Here is a 23,552-nt window from a genome sequence, read left to right as displayed (position 1 = left end):
AATTTCTGATGAGGGATAAGATATGAAGTTTATTTTCTGAGGGGGCTGGGGACATTGCACTCTCCCACCCACCACTAAGGAAATGTTGGCCTTTGACCCTGTTATGCTGCATTTTGGAGTGTTCTGTAATTCTACCTTTGAAGTCAAAAACAGTTTATTCTGGAAAGATTGCAGATATTTTAAATATTGCAGTTGTTACTTAAGTTGACCCTTAAGTTTTGTACATCAGAAGGCAATACATGGTTAGTATGGAGTAACAGGCTCCCAGTGAAACCCCACCATTTCTTAAAGATTCATTCTTGTTTATTAACGTTGATTAAACCACCTAACCAGAAAGAGATAATAGCTGTGTTGGAATCAGAAAGTTAGCGAATAGTGTTCAGAACAAGGGCACAAATTTAGCATGTACTTAGTTTTGCAGTAACTTCACAATATTACATATTGCAACCAAATTTGACATGGCCGCCTTTTGAGGGAATCGTGCAGAAATTGCAAGACAGAGGCTGTTAAGCCCATGGTGTCTGTGCTAGCGCTAATCTTCAACAGGACCTATCCACTTGTTATTTTCCGTGATCCAATTAAAGCAGCCAGTTAACTATGCAAACTGGCATTTCTTTTTACCTACTCAATTGCTTAAATTAATATAGATTCTTACAAATAAGATGGGTAATGAATAAAAAAGCAAGCATGGTAGTTCTAAGTTGAAATCAATATTTGATTTCTACAAACATTGTAAGAAATACAGCAGTTAACATTTCCAAAAGCTATTAAATGTCCAATTCAGTCTCTCTTTACCAGCACTAGATTGTGAACAACACAGACTCAAAAATGGATGTTCATTTACCATGTGATCAGGAGTGGTCATTCAGTCCCTCAAGCCTGCTCTGCCATTCAGTTAGAACATGGCTGATTTGTACCTCAGTTCCATTTACCTGCCTTACCTCCGTACCCTTGATACCCTTGTTGAACAAAAATCTTTCAGTCTTGAAAGCTCCAATTGTCCAGCATTCACAGCCTTCTGAGTGAGAGGATTCCAGATTTCTACTATCCTATGTGTGGAAATGTTTGACTGTCAATTTGTGGATGAGTCACAACTTCAGATGATCAAAACCATTTGTTTTCAGCAGCTGCAATAGTCTTTTCTGCCTCCCCATTGACTCCATTCCCTCCCTGGCCAGGTTGCATCAGGCTTCAAAATCTTGACAACCTATTCAGCCCAGATCTAAGCTTCAAACAACCAGAACTGAAATGTTTTACTTCACCACCTCCACACACCATAGAAGCATACCAAATTTGTACAATTTAGAACCTGCACAGAAGCCTGGTGACCAATTTGCCAAATATGATGTTTTGTGCTGCAGACAAATCTGGACAGTAATGTTTTGTAAATGTGTGAGGATTGTTTCACCGAGCAACCTTGCTTATGCAATCAATAGGATTCTTCTTGTAGGTCTCCTTAAGTTCTCCTGGTGCCCCAGTCGCCATTCCTTCCTCGTCCAAAATAATTAAAAAGACGAATTAAGTACTGACTTCTAGTTATGCTGTTTTGTGGATATTCCTAGTGCAGAACATTGACCAGGTTTCCATACACAGCAACAGACGCTGCACTCCAAAAGATAACTTGTATTCCCATCAGGTGGTTGGTCAATGTGATAATGCACTACATAAATTCAGATATTTGTTTTATTTGTTTGCCTGCCTGTTGCTTAGTCATGGGATTGCTTTGGGTACTTGCACCACTGAAAACTACTGATGGAGAGATTGCCTAAATAAAGTTAAAGTTCAAAATAGGAACCAGTAAAGCCAGCTTGTTTTGCACCCACTGCCCCTCCCCCACGCGGCCCCACAACCACCCTGGGCACATCCATCTCCCTGGACTGTCAAATGGCAGTGTTGGAGCATTTCTGCTGTATGGCAAATTCATCTCTGTTTCATTAAATTCTCCTACCCAGAAGGAATTAATTGATCTATTAGAGTGAGAAGTTTTTAGCAATAGAATGCAACAAATGAAAGGAATCTTATGAAGAAGTTTGATTTGTCTCTAGCAGTTTGAGGTGCTTTGTTTACTGCCCAAAACTGCACATCATGTGGCTCCTTTAAATGACTGATGAGAGTCTAGATGTTTGCATCAAGGACCCTGCAGTAAAGTATTCCGTACATCAACAACCCTGTGTATAAAAACAATTTTCCTAAATTCCTTACAATTTTAAATTGATAACTCCTTGCCACTGACTCCTCAATCAGAGGAAATAGTCTTCTTAGCTACTCTATGAAAATCTTTTAGCAATTTTAAAAATTGCTATTAAATCTTCTCAGCCTTCTCTGGTCTAGTGAAAATAATCCCTATATCTCAAGATAGTTATCAGTGCATAACTATAGTTTCCCATCCCTGGCATCAGCTTGGTGAATCTGTACTCTGTGGCTATAATACCCTTTCTGTAATTGGCTGTCCAAAATTGTGCACAAGATTGTAATTATGGCTTAACCAATGTTTTTTTATTCCTGTACCTTATTTATAAAATACATTTAATGTTATATGCAGCTTTATCTAACTGCCCTCACTCTCGACAAATTCTGCATTTGACCCCTGAGGTGTCTGTATATCCACACCCACAAGTTTTTAATTCATTCAGGGATGTAGGTGTCGCTGGCTAGGCCAGCATTTATTGCCCATCCCTAATTGCCCTTGAGAAGGTAGTGGTGAGCTGCCTTCTTGAACCGCTGCAGTCCATTTGGGGTAGGTATACCCACAGTGCTGTTAGGAAGGGAGTTCCAGGATTTTGACCCAGCGACAGTGAAGGAACGGCGATATAGTTCCAGGTCAGGATGGTGTGTGACTTGCAGGTGGTGGTGTTCCCATGCATTTGCTGCCCTTGTCCTTCTAGTTGGTAGAGGTTGCGGGTTTGGAAGGTGCTGTCTAAGGAGCCTTGGTGCATTGCTGCAGTGCATCTTGTAGATGGTACACACTGCTGCCACTGTGTGTCGGTGGTGGAGGGAGTGAATGTTTGTAGATGGGGTGACAATCAAGCAAGCTGCTTTGTCCTGGATGGTGTCAAGCTTCTTGAGTGTTGTTGAAGCTGCACTCATCCAGGCAAGTGGAGAGTATTCCATCACACTCCTGACTGGTGCCTTGTAGATGGTGGACAGGTTTTGGAGAGTCAGGAGGTGAGTTACTCGCCTCAGGATTCCTAGCCTCTGACCTGCTCTTGTAGCCACGGTATTTATATGGCTACTCCAGCTCAGTTTCTGGTCAATGGTAGCTCCTAGGATGTTGATAGTAGGGGATTCAGCGATGGTAATGCAGTTGAATGTCAAGGGGAGATGGTTAGATTCTCTCTTGTTGGAGATGGTCATTGCCTGGCACTTGTGTGGCGCGAATGTTACTTGCCACTTATCAGCCCAAGCCTGGATATTGTCCAGGTCTTGCTGCATTTCTACATGGACTGCTTCAGTATCTGAGGAGTCATGAATGGTGCTGAACATTGCGCAATCATTAGCGAACATCCCCACTTCTGACCTTATGATTGATGGTAGGTCATTGATGAAGCAGCTGAAGATGGTTGGGCCTAGGACACTACCCTGAGGAACTCCTGCAGTGATGTTCTGGAGCTCAGATGATTGACCTCCAACAACCACAACCATCTTCCTTTGTGCTAGGTATGACTCCAGCCAGCGGAAGGTTTTCCCCCTGATTCCCATTGACCTCAGTTTTGCCAGGGCTCCTTGATGCCATACTTGGTCAAATGCTGCCTTGATGTCAAGGGCAGTCACTCTCACCTCACCTCTTGAGTTCAGCTCTTTTGTCCATGTTTGAACCAAGGCTGTAATGAGATAAGGAGCTGAGTGGCCCTGGTGGAACCCAAACTGAGCGTCACTGAGCAGGTTATTGCTAAGCAAGTGCCGCTTGATGGCACTGTTGATGACATCTTCCATCACTTTACTGATGATTGAGAGTAGGCTGATGGGGCGGTAATTGGCTGGGTTGGACTTATCCTGCTTTTTGTGTAATTGTGTAATAGCTGGGCAATTTTCCACATTGCAGGGTAGATGCCAGTGTTGTCGCTGTACTGGAACAGTTTGGCTAGGGGCGCAGCAGTTCTGGAGCACAGGTCTTCAGTACTATTGCCGAAATATTGTCAGGGCCCATAGCTTTTGCAGTATCTAGTGCCTTCAGTCGTTTCTTGATATCATGCGGAGTGAATCGAAGTCTGGCATCTGTGATGCTGGGGACTTCAGGAGGAGGCTGAGATGGATCATCAACTCGGCACTTCTGGCTGAAGATTGTTGTAAATGCTTCAGCCTTATCTTTTGCACTGATGTGCTGGGCTCCCCCATCATTGAGGATGGGGATATTTGTGGAGCCACCTCCTCCAGTTAGTTGTTTAATTGTCCACCACCATTCACGGCTGGATGTGGCAGGACTGCAGAGCTTAGATCTGATCTGTTGTTTATGGGATCGCATAGCTCTGTCCATCGCATGTGGCTTACGCAGATTGGCACGCAGATAGTCCTGTGTTGTAGCTTCACCAGGTTGACACTTCATTTTGAGGTATGCCTGGTGCTGCTCCTGGCATGCCCTCCTGCACTCTTCATTGAACCAGGGTTGGTCTCCTGGCTTGATGGTAATGGTAGAGTGGGGGATATGCCGGGCCATGAGGGTTACAGATTGTGGTTGAGTACAATTCTGCTGCTGCTGATGGCCCACAGCGCCTCATGGATGCCCAGTTTTGCATTGCTCGATCTGTTCAAAATCTATCCCATTTTGCACAGTGGTAGTGCCACACAACACGATGGACGGTATCCTCAATGTGAAGGCCGGCCTTCGTCTCCACAAGGACTGTGCGGTGGTCACTCTTAACAATACAGTCATGGACAGAAGCATCTGCGGCAGGCAGATTGGTGAGGACGAGGTCAAGTATGTTTTTCCCTCGTGTTGGTTCCCTCATCACCTGCCGCAGACCCAGTCTAGCAGCTATGTCCTTTAGGACTCGGCCTGCTTGGTCAGTAGTGGTACCGAGTACCGAGCCACTCTTGGTGATGGGCATTGAAGTCTCCCACCCAGAGTACATTCTGTGCCCATGCCACTCTCAGTGCTTCCTCCAAGTGGTGTTCAACATGGAGGAGTACTGACTCATCAGCTGAGGGAGGGTGGTAGGTGATAATCAGTAGGAGGTTACCTTGCCCATGTTTGACCTGATGCCGTGAGACTTCATGGGGTCTGGAGTCAATGTTGAGGACTCCCAGGGCAACTCCCTCCCTACTGTATACCACTATGCCACCACCTCTGCTGGGTCTGCCCTGCCGGTGGGGCAGGACATACCCGGGGATGGTGATGGCAGTGTCTGGGACATTGTCTGTAAGGTATGATTCCGTGAGTATGACTATGTCAGGCTGTTGCTTGACTAGTCTGTGGGACAACTCTCCCAACTTTGCCACAAGCCCCCAGATGTTAGTAAGGAGGACTTTGCAGGATCGACAGGGCTGGGTTGTTTCCGGTGCCTAGGTCGATGCCGGGTGGTCCGTCCGGTTTCATTCCTTTTTATTGACTTCGTAGCGGTTAGGTACAACTGAGTGGCTTGCTAGGCCATTTCAGAGGGCATGTAAGAGTTAACCAGATTGCTGTGGGTCTGGATTCACATGTAGGCCAGACCAGGTAAGGGCAGCAGATTTCCTTTCCTAAAGGACATTAGTGAACCAGATGGGTTTTTACAACAATCGACAATGGTTTCATTGCCATCATTAGACTAGCTTTTTAATTCCAGATTTATTAATTAAATTCAAATTCCACCTTCTGCTGTGGTGGGATTCAAACCCATGTCCCTAGAGAAATACCCTGGGTCTCTGGGTTGCTAGTCCAGTGATAATACCACTACGCCACTGCCTACCCACTATCTTTCCAATAAATATATACTCCCGTTCCACAGTGTATTACCTCACACTTAGCCATTTAAATTGCCACCTGTCTTCCTATTCCCCTAACCTTTGTCTTCCTGAAGTCTTTTATAGTTCTCCTTGCTGCTTGCAAAACCCCTAGTTTTATGTTGTCAGTAAATTTCAAGATTGTTCTTCCCATGTCCAAATCATCTATTTATGCTAAGAACGAAAGCGGGCCCAGCAGTGACCCCTGGGATACAGCAGTACCCAACTGTTCCCCAGTCTAAGTAATACACATTTACTCTTTGTTTATCTGTCAACCAACTTTACATCCATGCTGTGTGGTCAAGACAAGGAATTTGTTTATTGGGCTGCTGTGTGGAAAAGAGGAGGGAGTGTTTGCTCAACAGTTGTAGACTGTTCTGTTAAGTATGAGGAGAATTGGTACTGCTGTTATACCATGGCCACTGTACAGATGGTATAGGCAGGGATGTCCTTGCTCATGATAAAATTATTTAGCCAAAATGGAGTGGAAGTATGTTAGTTGTGACCAGGGCAGTTTTCTTTCTATTGAGTAAGTCATAGAATCATAGAAAGTTTACAGCACAGAAAGAGGCCACATGGTCCATCGTGTCTGCTGGCTGAGGGGAAAAACGAGCCACCCAGCTTAATCCCACTTTCCAGCGTTTGGTCCTTAGCCCTGCAGGTTACAGCACTTCAGGCACACATCCAGGCACCTTTTAAATGAGTTGAGGGTTTCTGCCTCTACCACCCTTTCAGATAGTGAGTTCCAGACCCCCACTACCTTCTGGGTGAAAAAAAGTTCCTCATCTTCCCTCTAATCCTATTCCAATCACTTTAAATCTATGCCCCGTAGTCACTGACTTCTCTGCTAAGGTAAATAGGCTCTTCTCATGCACTCTACCAGGGGCCCTTCACAATTTTGTACATCTCAATCAAATCTCCCCTCAGCTTCCTGTATTCCAAGGTGAACAACCCCAGCCTATCCAATCTTTCCTCATAGCTACATTTTTCCAGTCCCGGCAGCATCCTCGTAAATCTCCTCTGTTCCTTCTCTAGTGCAGTTACATCCTATCTGTAATTTGGTGACCAGAACTTCACAAAATACTCAAGTTGTGGCCTAACCAATGATTTATACAGTTCCAGCATAACCTCCCTGCTCTTATATTCTCTGCCTCGGTTACTGACTACTTGGGCTCAACCATATTGATTGTCTTTCTCCTTTGAAATGAAAATAGGCAATTCATCTCATGTTGCTGGAAGAGAAATCTGGAGGTACAGGGCAAAATAATTATTTAGACATTCAGTGGCTAAAACCTAACATCACTTGATCACTACATAGTTTGCTTCATCATCATCTACTCCTTTCAACCTCTGCATTATGTGTCTTGACCTGCACTTGTGTCTCAATTCTAAAAGTGGTTAAATTCCTGAATTTGTTCCCTTTTGCAGTAGTTATTGTTTCAAAAATCTTTTATGGGCCTAGAGTTGCCAAGGAAATGATTGTGAATGGTTCCATTACACATAACAGCCTCAGCAGCCAGTATTGATTCACATGGATGCCACACCAAATGTCTAATCCCATTTACTGTACAGCGCTCTGTTCACAGGGCATCACGGTCCTGCTGGTCCAGACGTCTGTAATCGGACCACATTATTAATCATCCTCTTGCTTTCTGTGAGCAGAAGTCTTCTATTTATCATGTTCTCTTGTGCTACGTTTGTTTTGTATTTTTGCCTTAATAAACTGCATCCATTGCTTGTAACCACTGTACGGTTCATGCTGTTATATAAATCAACACTGACGCAAAATTACGAATTTCCATTTAAGCGAAATGGAAAATTGTTTTATCTAATGAAATGTTTTTTTAAATGTGAGTTTTTACGTTCATCAAAGTGACTGGTGATGTAGGGGTTGGAATGCTGTCTATATAAAGCACACAGTAACAGTATCTAGGACAGATATAGCATACTTAAATGCAGGAATATCTCCCTCCGCACTGCCCCAGCCAGCCCAGCGCAGAAGAGTGCTCTTTATGTCACCAGTGTGACATTGCCTGAATTAATCTTGCTGTGATTTCCATGTGATATTGACATTCTAGTGCCAGTATATCAAATAATCTTCAATGAGTTTTTCTTTTTTTTTCTTGTAGGTTGCCATGGTTGAAGTACAGTTGGAGATGAAGTACACCTATCCCACATTCTTGCTCATTGCCTTCAGTGCCTGCACAACCGTGCTGGTTGCTGTCCACCTCTTTGCCCTTCTGATTAGCACTTGCATCCTCCCTAACGTGGAAGCAGTCAGCAACATCCACAATCTCAACTCTGTCAACGAGTCACCCCATGAGCGCATGCACTATTACATCGAGCTGGCTTGGGGCTTCTCGACTGCGCTCGGCATCCTCCTCTTTCTCACAGAGGTGGTCCTGCTTTGCTGGATCAAGTTCCTACCAGTAGACAGTGATGTGACGAAGGACAATAAGACTGATGTGGTCCAGGCAGGAAGGGGGCACACTGGGTGGAATGCAGCATTGGCATCCACTATTATCATGGTACCAGTAGGCCTTATTTTCGTAGTTTTCACCATACACTTTTACCGTTCACTGGTAGGGCACAAAACGGAGCGTCACAATCAGGAAATTGAAGAGCTGCATAAGCTGAAGGTACAGCTGGATGGCCATGACCGGGTCTTGCAAATGGTTTGAAAAAGTAGCAAATAGCAAAAAAAGATTAATTGCTCAACTATCCTGGGATTCTGGGTTTCTACACTCATTAGATCTCAGTTGCAAGTGCCATGTGGGCTCTCCTGTTATATTCAGGAATCCAGGTTTACAGCTGTGGCTTTTAATTGTCTTTGTGGTTACAGTGCTTGCTATATTGTCCGAGAAGAAAAATATCAAAGCTTTTGCAACTCTTTCCCTTTGTCACAGAATAAAGATGTAAACTGGAATTCTAAGGAAATCCAAAAGTGCTTCAGATTGCATGGATACTGTGCCGACAGTTGATGAACTGTGATTTGAACAAAAAGGACACTGGCTTAAAAAAAAAAGCTTAATTCGTTGCAGGGCCAAAGACTCGAGGCACCAGTCCAGATTAAAATGGATGACCAGATGTGGACCGATTCCAAGTTTTCTCCAGTCCACCATTTTGTTACAGTACAGGAGAGAGCATAGGTCAAAATATAGGTCAGAATCTGGCATACAGAGAGAGTGATCAATCAGACAAGCAATGAAGAGCTGTAACTGAACAGAAGATCCAAGGATATGTGTTGTTACGCAGTGGTGTTTAGCATGTTTCTGGAATGTCACAGATTGTAGATTCTTCCCCTTCCTACCCTACACTGAAATTGTTAATAGTTTTATAAAAAATCAAACCTGCTTTTTCTTGCTAGGCTCCTGCAGGACTAAATGATATCCACTGCTGCTCCTAGCTGGTCATCAGAGGAGTTTATAACCCAGTGGGCGCTGCCCACTTGACATCAGCATTAGCCCGCGGCGGCAATGCTGCAAAGCAATCAGGAGCTCAGCGGTATGGAGCCTTTAACTGTGCCCCTGTACTCTGTGCTAACACGCACTGATGTGCCACTATGCCTCCATATTATTAACAATAAGCTATTAAAATCCTCATGTGGATCACCTTATTTAACCCTAGACCCTGACATGTACATTGCTGTCCAGCGTTTTCAACTGTTCTGATCTCAGCAGGCAGTTTCACTGTTGATGCGGATTGAAACTGAGGCCTCTTATCTGTTGAACTCGTATGAAAAGAGGGAGAAATATTTTCTGATGTAACCTTAAAATTCGGCTTTGCACCATCTGGGCACTACTTGCTTTATATTGACCTCTCCTCACCTACTCCTTTCAATCATGGTACTGTCCTGCACTGTGGAGCTTGGCCCTTCACCTTTTTCAGTTAAATTTTCTGGATTTTGATTACTGAGTCTGAATAAAGAAGAAGCCAATTGTCACAGTGTTAATTGCTAATTTTTCTGCTAAATATCAGTTACAAGAAATGATACAACATTTTCTTGTATGGGATCTGGAGTGATCAGAGCTGAGCCAATTTCAATTATGATTATAGAAAAAAAATCCAAATGTTTCCCAATTTGGACCTCAATCTTTATTACCTGCCTCTGGCAGAGGGGGCACAAGGGGGAAGGAAGTATATCTGGATTTCCTTGGAGATGTTGATTGGTGAAGAGGAAATTGGGCTGCTGCATCCATACTTCTTAGAGGGTGGGGAAATTAGGAATCATTTACTTGGAGTGCACACTTTGGTTTGCAGACTTGTGAGTTTGTAAGATAGAAATTTTGAGGGCTACCAATTCAGCCCCATTGCACACATCAATCAAGAGACCAACTATTGCATGTTTGTTGTTTTGATATTTACTTGTACAGCTTTAACAAGCTTAACTACAATTGTGGCCTTTTTACTGAAACCAGTGACCTACAACTGCTGATATGCGATTATTGGTGTTTTTTTAAATACATTATTATGGTCTGATTGTTCCTTGGATCAGGCAGCATGTCGTCTTAAGCTTCCCACGTATATTGTATGTATATGCCAACCCTTTGTGTTTCATGTGAACACTTAATTGTCTTAATCTTTATGGGGTTGAAAACTTGTGTGACTTAGGTCCAAGGGAAGTGTAGCGTGCAGTTTGGTTCCTGTGCTTTATTACAAAGCTTATAGTTACAGTAACTTGCAAGAGAGGCAACAGTTGGTATACTGTTATTTTCAATTTTATAAACAAAACTCCTGGGCAAAAAAGTTATTGCCTTTTTCAAATAAAAATCTTCTGATACTTGGACTAGTATTTTCTGCTTGCAAGGCTTGTACATACTCTGTGTGGTACTGTTTATCGTTTTGCTAGCTTGGTGGCTGCATGGATATTTGTCCTGTAGCTGTTGGAGAAATGAAATTTACTTTTGAAATAAAGTATTGCAAAATAGATTTTGTAACTTCAGAAGTATGAGAACTGTGGTTTCTGTTAGATTTTCGTGCATTAATATTGCTTTGCAATCTGTCCTTTCACATTCTACACATGGTTTTTCAACTCTCCTAAAAATGATTGCCTTTACTCTGATTGCAATTTGTCAGGGTAGCCCATCGCTAGACACTGCATTAGCTGGGCCTAGATAGAGTAGACAGGAAGGACCTGTTTCCCCTAGCAGAGAGGTCAATTACCAGGGGGCAGAGGTTTAAGGTGTTTGGTAGAAGGATTAGAGGGGGACATAAGGAAAAACCTTCTCATCCAGAGGGTGGTGGGTGTCTGGAATTCACTGCCAGGAACAGTGGTGGAGGCAGGTACCCTCAATTCATTTAAAAGGTACCTGGACATGCACCTGAAGTGCTGTAACCTGCGAGGCTACGGACCAGGTGCTGGAAAGTGGGATTAGATGGGGAAGCTAGTTTTTCCGGCCGGCATGGACGCAATGTGCTGAATGGCCTCCTTCTGTTCCGTAATTTTTCAGTGGTTCTCACATTGTGCCACAGAATGGTGAGGCCTTGTCAACCATTCCCTGGTGATGAATTCCTAGTTTCAGCCAGGACATCTGCAAGCATTAGTGCTTGGAATAAAGCTACTTCCCTAGCAAAAGAAGACACTTGGATGCAACAGTAGCACTGGCAAAAACACTCAAACAAGTTGTGGGGTACTTTCAGAAAGTATTAACAACATCTGAGTAATCCACTGACTTGAAGATACTGTCAGGACATAAAAGCTGTCTCTGAATAGTATAGTTTTAGTTTTAGTACTGGATCCTGCAGTGGGTTGGACACTGGATTCAAATCCAGCCTAGAATGTTGGCTTGAAAGTTGTCTTTTTGGCTAAAGGGTCTTTGTGAATTTAGTTTGCTGCATCTCAGTCCAGTAGACTCAGAGCATTTAGCTGGGCCTTAATGTGGCCATTTTACTGAGAATGGCCACAGCATAGCTGACGTGGGAAGTGGAGTAGTGGCAGACTGGTGAAACAGCAGGAGTTCCACTTTGCTTCTCTCTGTGCTCTACCTGTTTTGGGGCTGCTTGACAAAGACATTGGGTGATTTGAAAGGAAAAGTGCTCCATTCTCCAGCATGGTTGAAGGGAGTTGTACACAAAATTCGCAAGTGAAACTTGTGTAAGGCATGTTGCATAGTGTGGCCATTCGTAACTTAATTCAACGTCTCTGACAGCTGAGGATTCTTTCAGGCATCACCACAAAATAGGCCTATTAATGACCAGAGCAATGGCTAAATTAAGCTTGAATAGGTTGATTTTAATAGAATAAGATCACATTTGTTTTCACCATAAAGTTACAATCTAAATCTTGTCATTCCTGATGCTTTAATTCTTTTCTTTCCGTAGAGGTTTGCTGTATTTGAAAGTTTTGTTTGACTGCTGTTATCCTTTAATGCTGCAGTGTTGGTTCATTCTATAAGTTTTAATAATGCCATTTTTGGTAAAAGAATGAACTGTGCTTTTTTCTTATTAATAAACTCTAAGCTATGCAAAGGTCACGGTTCGAATTTAACACTAGCAGCCCAGTGTGCTGCTGGTGGATTTATTCTGCTTGTGATAATCCGCTTCCCAATATCTAGTAAAAGTCTGGCAGCAGGGGTTGCAGCTCAGTGATATGGCACTGTGGTAATTGGTGTGCATTGCTGACATTTTAATGGATGAGAAGAATGCAACTATGTTGGACCATGCCAGGTCTAGCACTTAAATGGACTATGAATGTTGGAAATCTGATATAAAAATGGAAAATGCTAGAAATATACAGTGAGCTATTTGGCAGTTGAAAGACAAAAATGGGTTAACATTTCAGCCAAGTACTGAAGAGCAGTCATATCCTAAAATTGACTGCTTCCAACAACTTTAATCATATGATTGGGACAAACTGTTTGGAGTATGTAGAAAAACTTGCTAGAGCGATTGGATGGATGCCTGGATTGGTTTTGGGGGGGTGGGGAGGGGGGTGGCAAAAGAGTTTGGACGAATGGCAGAGGCAGAGATTCGGTGGGTGGGTGGAGGGGGAGTGGGGAACAGATTGGATGGATGGGGGGGTGGGGAAAGAGGGGAATGAGATGGGATGGATGGGGGGGGGGGAAATGAGATGGGATGGATGGGGGGGGGAATGAGATGGGATGGATGGGGGGGGGGGAATGAGATGGGATGGATGGGGGGGGGGGAATGAGATGGGATGGATGGGGGGGGGGGGAATGAGATGGGATGGATGGGGGGGGGGGAATGAGATGGGATGGATGGGGGGGGGAATGAGATGGGATGGATGGGGGGGGGGGATGGGATGGATGGGGGGGGGGATGGGATGGATGGGGGGGGGGGAATGAGATGGGATGGATGGGGGGGGGGAATGAGATGGGATGGATGGGGGGGGGGGAATGAGATGGGATGGATGGGGGGGGAATGAGATGGGATGGATGGGGGGGGAATGAGATGGGATGGATGGGGGGGGAATGAGATGGGATGGATGGGGGGGAATGAGATGGGATGGATGGGGGGGGGAATGAGATGGGATGGATGGGGGGGGAAAATGAGATGGGATGGATGGGGGGGGGGAATGAGATGGGATGGATGGGGGGGGGGAATGAGATGGGATGGATGGGGGGGAATGAGATGGGGGGGAAGAGAGGGGATGGATGGATGGGGGGGGGAATGGGATGGATGGATGGGGGGGGAGAATGAGATGGGATGGATGGGGGGGGGAATGAGATGGGATGGATGGGGGGGGGAATGAGATGGGATGGATGGGGGGGGGAATGAGATGGGATGGATGGGGGGGGGAATGAGATGGGATGGATGGGGGGGAATGAGATGGGGGGAAGAGAGGGGATGGATGGATGGGGGGGGGGAATGAGATGGGGTGGATGGGGGGGAAGAGATGGGATGGGGGGAGTAGAGGGGGATGAGATGGGATGTGGCAGGGAGATGAGACGGGATGGATGGCAGGGAGATGAGACGGGATGGATGGAAGGGGAGATGGTGGAAGGGTGGGGGGGGTGGAGAGAAGGGGAGATGGTGGAAGGGTGGGGGGGTGGAGAGAAGGGGAGATGGTGGATGGGTGGGGGGGGGAGAAGCGGGGATGGTGGATGGGTTGGGGGGGGGTGGGAGATGGTGGATGGGTGGGGGAGGAGAAGGGGAGATGGTGGATGGGTGGGGGAGGAGAAGGGGAGACGGATGGGTGGGGGGGGGGAGAAGCGGGGATGGTGGATGGGTTGAGCGGGAGGGAGATGGTGGGTGGGTGGGGGGGTAGAGAGGGGGAGATGGTGGATGGGTGGGTGGGGGGGTAGAGAGGGGGTAGATGGATGGGTGGGGGGGGTAGAGAGGGGGAGATGGTGGATGGGTGGGGTGGTAGATGGTGGGGGGGTAGTGAGGGGGAGATGGTGGATGGCCGGGCTATCTGCAGAGATATTGGGATAATTGATATCTGTGGGAGTGGCCTTTTGAAGGGAATTACCTTTGGAATTGCCAGAAAGCTTGCAGAGTCTTTTCTGTTTCTGTATTTTGCTATTACAGATGCTGATGGGCCTGCTTTGTGTTTCTAACATAAAATAAAAACAAGAAATGCTGGAAATACTCAGCAGGTCTGGCAGCATCTGTGGAGAGAGAAACAGAGTTAACGTTTCAGGTCAGTGACCCTTCTTCAGAACTCTGCTTCTCTCTCCACAGGTGCAGCCAGACCTGCTGAGTATTTCCAGCGTTTCTTGTTTTTATTTCAGTTTAGTTTAGAGATACAGCACTGAAACAGGCCCTTCGGCCCACCGAGTCTGTGCCGACCATCAACCACCCATTTATACTAATCCTACACTAATTCCATATTCCTACCTGTCCCCACATTTCCCTACCACCTACCTATACTAGGGGCAATTTATAATGACCAATTAACCTATCAAGCAGCAAGTCTTTGGCATGTGGGAGGAAACCGGAGCACCCGGAGGAAACCCACGCAGACACAGGGAGAACTTGCAAACTCCACACAGGCAGTACCCAGAATTGAACCCGGGTCGCTGGAGCTGTGAGGCTGCGGTGCTAACCACTGCGCTACTGTGCCGCCCAGCATCTGCAATATTTTGCTTTTATTTTTGTGTTTCTAACAGTTTTCTTTGTTAAAAGCTCGGTCTGCTTGAGTCCTCGTATAGTTAGAAGAAGAGAAAGAGTTAATTACAGTGAAACTATATAAATATTTCCTGTAGTTCCTCAAATGTATAAACTCTCTGTACTCATTTATTTGTTTCCTTTTCCAAAGATTTAAATCAGTTTGGATTCAGCAAGGCATTGTTCTTTTTTGTGCTGCTGAAATGAGGAATGTTATCACTGAGGAACAAAATAAATTCCATTATCAAGCAGTCGGTGCCCTGCATTGCACCATTGGATGGAGACTATAACTGCCCCCACTATGTCTTTAATGGTCCCAAGCTCAGGAATGGTCCTTCCATTGCATCAGTGTGACATTTCCATTTCCCATTCTGTGGCTTCTTGGAATAGGATTGTGAGTTAATGCCAAATTAGAGGCAGTTTTATAATGTGAGCCAATTGGATTTTAATGAATTAGCCTTGCAACCTGCAGGCAGCTTTAACTTTGGCTGGACTGGATTTGAACCTTTGTCCCAAGGGTGAAATGCAGAATTTAGCCCACACCATCCAACTCACTCCTTCCTCCCCCACGTAGCATTTTAATTTTTATTAGTGTTGATCATAAACCAGGCATAACTGAAGCCCTAGCTAGACAGTAACAAATACAACAACTTATATTTAGCATACTTAACATAATAAAACACCCCAAGGCACTGTACAGGAGCATTATAAAACAAAATATGACACCAAGCCACATAAGGAGATTATAGGTTAGATGATCAGAAGCTTGGTCAGAGTTAGGTTTTAAGGAGTGCCTTAAAGGAGGATAGATAGACAGAGATTTAGGGAGGAAATTCCAGAGCTTAGGGACTAGGTAGCTGAAGGTGTGGCCGCCAATGGTGGAGTGAGTGAAATCAGGGATGCTCAAGAGTGTTAGTGCAGTTATCTCACATTGTTAGAATTTGACCATTTAGAAGAGAATTTAGGAAGTGCTTTATCCACACATGCACTAGTAGAATTTTGGAATTCCCTGTCCCAAAAGGCTGTAGATGTGATGACAATTGGAGATTTCAAGACTAATGGAATATGGTAGGTTAGGGTACCATTGGATATGGAGTCAAGGTGCCTACATTCAGTTGAGGTGCAGATCAGCCATGATCTAATTGAATGGCAGAGCAGGCTTGAGGAGCTCCTTTTCCAATGTTCCTATTGCCAGTTTCAATAGAGCAAACTTAAAAGGCCATGCCTCTGGCACAGAGCCTCATGAAATGAGAGAGTGGGTTGGAGAAATGGGACAGTGTGATTGGAAGTTATGGCCTGGCTGAATTTGCCATGCCATCTTCTGTCACATTGGCACACAAGCAAAAAAGTGCTGAAGATTTGGAACATCATTTCCTGATACTTTCCTAGCATTCCATCTCCCTGGCTATGCTTCATAAGATTTTGTTTGCCTTACTTTTTTTTTTAGAGATACAGCACTGAAACAGGCCCTTTGGCCCACCGAGTCTGTGCCGACCATCAACCACCCGTTTACACTAATCCTACACTAATTCCAAATTCCTACCACATCCCCACCTGTCCCTATATTTCCCTACCACCTACCGACACTAGAGGCAATTTATAATGGCCAATTTACCTATCAACCTGCAAGTCTTTGGCATATGGGAGGAAACCGGAGCACCCGGAGGAAACCCACGCAGACACAGGGAGAATTTGCAAACTCCACACAGGCTGTACCCAGAATTGAACCCGGGTCGCTGGAGCTGTGAGGCTGCGGTGCTAACCACTGTGCCGCCCACACTGTGCTGATGATGATCCTGGTCCCCATGTTCGCTGATATTGGTCACGGTTCTCTTCAGATATTGTCCCTCCTTTAAATCTGCCATCATCACCCCTCTCAAAAAACAAAATCTTGACCCCACCATCCTTGCATACTACTGCTCCATCTCCAACCTCCCTTTCCTCTCATGTCCTTGAATGTGTTGTCACCTCCCAAATCCTTGCCCATATTTTCCAGAATTCCATGTTTGAACCCTTCCAATCAGGTTTCCGCCCTGCCACAGTACTAAAACGGGTCTTATCAAAGTTGCAAGTGACATCCTATGTGACGGTGACAAAAGGTAAACTTTATCTCCTCGACCTTTTCGCAATGTTTGACATGGTTGACCACACCATCATCCTCCAACTCATCTCCACTGTTATCCGCCTGGGTGGGACTGCTGTCACCTGGTTCCATTCTTATCTAATTGTAGCCGGAGTCTCGCATGCAAGGGCTTCTCTTCCTGCTCCTGTACTGTTACTTCTGGTGTCCACCAAGGATCTGTCCTTGGCCCCTCCTATTTCTCATCGACATACTGCCATAATCATCGGTGACATAATCTGCAAGCACAGCGTTAGTTTTTGCATGTACGCTGATGGTCCCCAGATCTACCTCACCATCACTTCTCTCAACTCCACCACTGCTGCTAAATTATAGACTGCTTATCCAACATCTAGTACTGGATGAGAAGAAATTTCCTCCAATTAGATATTTGGAAGGCTGAAGCCATTGTTTTCGAACCCGCTCCAAACTCCACTCCCTCGCTACTGCCTCCATCCCTCTCCCTGGCAACAGTCTGAGACGAAGCCAGTCTGTTCACAGCCTTGGTCTCATATTTAACCCTGAGATGAACTTCCAACAGCAATTTTGTGCAATCATCAAGACTGCCTATTTCCACCTCCGTGACATTGCCCTGCTTTGCCCCTGTCTCAGTTCATCTGCTGCTGAAACCCTTATATTCCCACTGCTTATTTCCCTAATTTCATAGCTTTGCATTTCTCCACAGCAAACTATGCTTAACAGCACAATTTTCTATTCTACCCAAACATCAGTGTATTTGGTACACTCCTGGATTATGTTTCTTGCAACCACCTCAAATTCATCAGCAGCAAATTTGAGCGACAAGAATTGGTCATTTGTTTGAGCCAGTGCTATGATAGAGGGGCCAAGCCATTCAATTTAACTACAAACATGGGATTGTTTCAAATGTGTTTGATTGGGAGCTCTTTGTGTTTAAAAGACAGTCATTTAAATTTGTTTAGTCTCAGTCATCCCAGCATTCAAATATAGTCAGCAGAGCAGTCACATCTATCTCTTACTTACTCAAGGAGATGGTTAAGTTTAAAAATTGTGAAAAAAACAAGTTATATCTACTGTTTTGATATTTGCTGTTTAATAAATGGATTGTCACTTTCTGATTAAGTGTTATTTTGGCATATTTCAAAGTTAGGAAGATTACTTGATATAACTGGTAAGCCAAATGACCCTTTGAAGTGAAGGAGGTTCTCTATTTGGTCCCTGGGCATGTTACCTTGAATGCTGGAAAAGTAAAAGCACCCTCTCACATAGTGTGAAGGCTCACCTACAAGAGAGGTCTGTCATGTTGAACACAAAAGAATGAAACTATTAAAGGCCCAAAATTATATTCATGTGTTGTGATGTTTAATCTACTGGAAAGGTTAATGCCCTGTAGTTCTTTGTGAATTGGTTTGCATTCAATCTTCTCCAATCCTTGGGCATCTCTCCTGTTCCCCTCATGATAGCTGACTGGTGTATTTGACATTACCTTAAGTGTCCTGGTACTCTTGATGCAGTCCATCTGGGTCAGAACCCTTGTGCCATTTGCCTGTCCATTATCTCTTCATTTGTTGTTTTTATCAATCTTGATATTTCCTCTTTCCTTGAAATACCACCAAAACTTTAGCTTCCTTCATGGAAACTAATGCAACTAATTTAGCTAAAATATCTGCCATGCCTTGCCACATAGAGTCATTTATGGCATAGAGGATGTCATTCAGTCCATTGAGTCCATGCCAGCTCTCTGCAGAGCAATCTAATCAGTCCCACTTGTTATGAAAGTGCTTCCATTTTTATATTTTATTTTTCAGGTCTCATGTTTTCGAATTGAAGAGATTCCATGGATTTTTTTTTTAAAAGGTCATTGGAAGGACTTTAGGACTTGAGATTTCGTCTGAAAACAACCTTTACTGAATGTCACATGCCTTAAGCTAAATGAAAACCGGAACCTTGGTGGCCAGGGGAGTTGTTTACAGAGAAGTGACATGTCAAGATTTATGGTGGTCAGGAGGTTTTAAGTTGCTGTTAGGGTGTGGACTATTTTGAAGGCAGTTGGGTATGTAGCCTGCTGAAAGAAACATCCAGCTCATCTTTCCTCCCATCTCTCTAAGAGACGCTGATAAATTCAGTGTGTGAGTGCTAAAACCCCTGATGCCACATTTCTCCTGAGAAGCTCCTGGAAAGCCTACTAGATTAATTCTCAATGCTGCCTGAAAAGAACTGCTCCTGAAAAGATCCCTGTGACCCGTCGACATGTAGTCGGCCACCAGACTGTATGTCATTTGGGGATACAATATATCTCATCCTTTTTCTTCAAGAATTAACAAGTATTTGGCCAAAGTATCCTTCTTGGGGTTTTTTTGTGTAAAAGACCTCTGCAGAGAAAATTTCTTTTTTTTCTCTTTAGCGTGTGTGTGCGCGCGTGCTGGGTATTTAAAAGGGAACTTTCATATTTCAATCTGTTAATGCTTTGCATCTTTACTGGATAAGTCTTGTCTTATAATTAACAATCTTGTTCATTAAAGAAATCTGGTAGGTGGATTTTATTCTGAAACTAAAATAAAGTATATAATTAGTCATATCGGTAACTGGGTAAATCATTTAAGTATATGTTACCTGTGAAGAAGTGGGACTAGAGAACAACAGTGCACTCCTCCCACCTCAGTCGTAACACACTCCACCACTCAATCCCTGTAGCCCTGCAAGTTTATTTCCTTCAAGTACTCACCCAATTCCCTTTTGAAATTATTGATTGTCTCTGCTTCCACTACCCTCATGGGCAGCGAGATCCAGATCAATATAACTCAGTGTAAAAAAAATTCTTCCTCATATTCCCCCTGCATTTCTTGCCCAAAACCTTAAATCTGTGTCCCCTAGGCCTTGTCCATCAGTTAATGGGAACAGTTTTTCCACGTCTAATTATCTAAGCCTGTCATGATCTTGTACACATCTATCAAATCCCCTCTCAATCTCCTTTGCTCCAAGGAGAACAACCCCAGCTCTGCCAATCTAATCGTATAACTAAAATCTCCATCCCTGGAACCATTCTGGTAGTCTCACATCTTTCCTAAAATGTGGTCATCCAGAACTGGATGCAATACTCTAGTTGGGGCCTAACCAAAGCTTTATAAAGATTCAGCATAATTTCCTGGCTTTTGTACTCTATACCTCTATTTATGAAGCCCAAGATCCCGTATGCTTTGCTAATCACTCTCTCAATATGTCCTGCCACCTTCAAAGATCTATGCACATGCACCCCCAGGTCCCTCTGCTCCTGCACACACTTTAGAACTGCACCATTTAGTCTATATTGCCTCACCCTCTCTCTTTTGTCAAAATGCATCACTTCACACTAGTCTGTATTAAATAACGTGTCACTTGTCTGCCCATTCTGTTAGCCTGCAGGCAGTTCATATCCTCACTGTTTGCCACTCCTCCAAGTTTGGTATCATTGGCAAATTTTGAAATTCTTCTCTGTATTCCAAGAGCCAAGTGGGAACAAAAGCCATTGCAGATGATTTTCTGGCTATGACTGGATAGATAGGAATGGAGTCAGGCAAGGACAGTGCCTCCCAGTTGGATGATGGAGAGGTGTTGCAGGATGATGCTGTGGGCAACTATGTCAAAGGCTGCAGACATGTTGAAAGTACAAGGAGGGTTAGTTTACCATAGTCACAGTCACGGAGAATGTAATTTAGGACTTTGGTGAGGGCTGTTTCAGTGATGTGACAGGTGGAAACCCAGATTGCAAGGATCCAAACATGGATTTGGGAGGTAACAACATTCAAAAACTTTGGAGTGGAAAGGGAGGTTGGAGAAGAGGTGGTAGTTAACAAGGATAGGTGTGACAATGGTAGTTTTGTTCTGAAAAGGGCAGGTGATAATGCACGATTTGAAGGGGAGGGTGACAGTGTCTGAGGAAAGGCAACAGTTAACTATCAGCAAACATGGGAACTAGGAAGTGAAGTTGGTTGATCATTTTGGGGTAAAAGGGTCGAGAGCACAGGAGGTGGGTCTCATGGACAAGATGAGTTCAGAGGGCATGAAGGAAAGAAACGAGAGATATGAGTTTAGTGCTTGTCAGTGGGAAACTGGAAGTTTGGCTTGCTGGATTGGGGAAGGGAAGAAAGTGGTAGGGGCAGATGGACTCAATCGTAGTGATAAAGAAGCATGACCCCTATTATCCCCACCTGTTGCATACTATTAGGCCCATATTTTTTCCAAATTCCCCACCTGCGAGTAGGTTTTTTGACCGTTTTCAGACTAGCAGTCCAATACTGTATCCATGAGCAAATTTTCACCCCCATATGAATCTCCCAGTTTATCCCTCAAGTTGAAACTTCCCTGAGCTTCATTGATTCCTCACACACTCCCCTGTTTCAGCATATATTTCTGGGTCTAGTTTTTCTCGTGCCTTGGTGTTTAGAACAGATGGCGATATTTATTTTTCCCTTTTGACCGATTTGCAGTATTTCTGGCTTCCTCTCTGTATGGTTCCAGTTTCTCTATCAGTTATTATCACGCCCCTCACTTTGTTCCTTCTATCTTGGTGGAGCAGTTTATAATCCTGCAGATTGCACCCTTCCCATTCGATAATCAATATTTAGCCAGGTCTTTTGCAATTCCTCTTTAGTATTGGCTTCTATATATCCAATGTTGCTGTTGACCGTTCTAGTTTTGAGACAATCATTACCCCTAGTTGCTATATACCAGATGTATTGGCACTACAATTAAACTGCAATCTACCAGCTGATTATCTTTTCTAGCTCTATTCTTTTTCCTTTGTTTTTGATTTGCTCTGCTTGTCTTCTCCACTCTGTATAATCCAACTTTTTTAATTCTTTATTTGCAATGTGGGCATCTCTAGTAAGGCTGGCCATTTATTTCCCATCTCTCGTTGCCCTTTGGAACCACTGCAGTCCATATTCTTTGTAGTGATTTGATACAACTGAGTGACTTGCTTGGCTACTTCAGATATCAGTTAAGAGTTAACCATGTTAGTGTGGGATTGGAATTCCATATAGTCCGGACTCAGTAAGGACAGCAAATTTCTTTCCCTGAAAGACACCCAATGAACCAACTGATTTTTTTTTTATAACCGCCAACTAATTTCATGTTTTTTTTTTACTGATTTGATAGTCAACCCCGAATCATGTTCTTCTATTGTCTCGGAACATGGAGAACACCTCCCTCCAAACTAATATGTACAGGTATAAATTACTTGGCCAAATTCATTAGCAAGTGATATGATATACAGAAGCAAACATATACAGTAGAATATCAAAAAGTGCAAACACCAACCTTGCATTATTATATCAAAAAGTACAATGATCAGACTCAGTGATACAAAAGGGCATAGTGACTGGCCTCACACACTGAATGCAAAGACCAGCTTTACATATCATTAGCAAAGAGCTCAATGACCAGCCTTATTCTTTGGTACTAAGGGTACTATGAAAACCTTTACATGATATGTAAACTGAACTATTGGTTTAAAATGTGTTACAGACCGAGGCGGGAGCAATGCACTGTCAATTCAGTCCCATCACTCCACAGGTCCTAGCATATTATTAAAATTTTCCTGCCTAACTGAAAAATAGCCAAATCAAAAACTTTATTAACCCCCAGAATAAAATACACCAAACCAGGTATCTTTAGACAACAACAAATTAACTATTTATTAAAAAACTAAATCTTAAACACTATTAAGATAAACCTATATCTAGAAGAATTTATAACTTCTTATTTATCCTAACCCCCATGCACAAACACGTTCAAAAAAAATCAATGCTTAACTGGTTTTTAAAATGATGTTTCTTAGGAATAAAATAAGTAGCTGGGTTGTAAGTGCTGGTGGATTATGTTCCCAGTTGAGGTGTCCCCGAGTAGAATAGTCAGATGCCACTCGAAGTCTCCAGGCGAATTTACAAAGCAGTCTTTCATAGGCATTCAAACTACTTCAGCAGCAGCAGGCATCACACCGTTCTTTCAAAGAAGAGTATAACAACCGGTCTACTTAGATCTTCAAATTGGCAGTCCTTCAGTAGAAACTTTACTGAGAATTCCAGCAAACACAAACAGGCAATAGAGAGAGTCACTTCTGTAACAAAGACTTTCTTCGAGTTTCAAAGTAAAATGGAATTTACTACCTCCAACAATGAAAATGTTCTTTCGAGGGTTTTTTCTCCTTAGGCAAATACAGTCTGAGCTCAATATAGATTTTCTGCTGAGATATAGACAGCGTTTTTAGTAAGCACACCTCGTTGGGTTCCAGATCAGACAAATTTCAGCGAATCCCTGCACACAGTCATATTGAAACATTACAGCATACCTGCTGTTGCCTAGGAAACAGGATTGTTGTGGCACACTGATCTCAAAGAATCTAAAATCTTCTCTCTCTGTCTTAAAGGCACACTGTTTTAAACAGAGGAGAAAAAAATGGTTTCATGACAAATGGCATAAAAAGACA

The 23,552-nt window shown here is 43.8% G+C and overlaps 1 protein-coding gene across 2 annotated transcripts in view; it reads left to right on the top strand.

Annotated features, from left to right (window-relative positions):
• Positions 1-10,699, top strand: part of orai2 (ORAI calcium release-activated calcium modulator 2) — a 59,894-nt gene extending 49,195 nt beyond the window's left edge. For both annotated transcript variants that reach the window (XM_068010120.1, XM_068010121.1), the window contains exon 2: positions 8,049-10,699. In XM_068010120.1, the coding sequence (XP_067866221.1) occupies positions 8,049-8,600 (552 nt within the window). In that variant the 3' untranslated portion in view covers positions 8,601-10,699. The remainder of the gene's footprint in view (positions 1-8,048) is intronic.
• Positions 10,700-23,552: the final 12,853 nt, after the last annotated feature.

Source organism: Heterodontus francisci, chromosome 30 (assembly GCF_036365525.1).
Source record: "Heterodontus francisci isolate sHetFra1 chromosome 30, sHetFra1.hap1, whole genome shotgun sequence".
Lineage (NCBI taxonomy): Eukaryota > Metazoa > Chordata > Chondrichthyes > Heterodontiformes > Heterodontidae > Heterodontus > Heterodontus francisci.
This window is presented reverse-complemented; position numbering and strand designations above follow the sequence as displayed.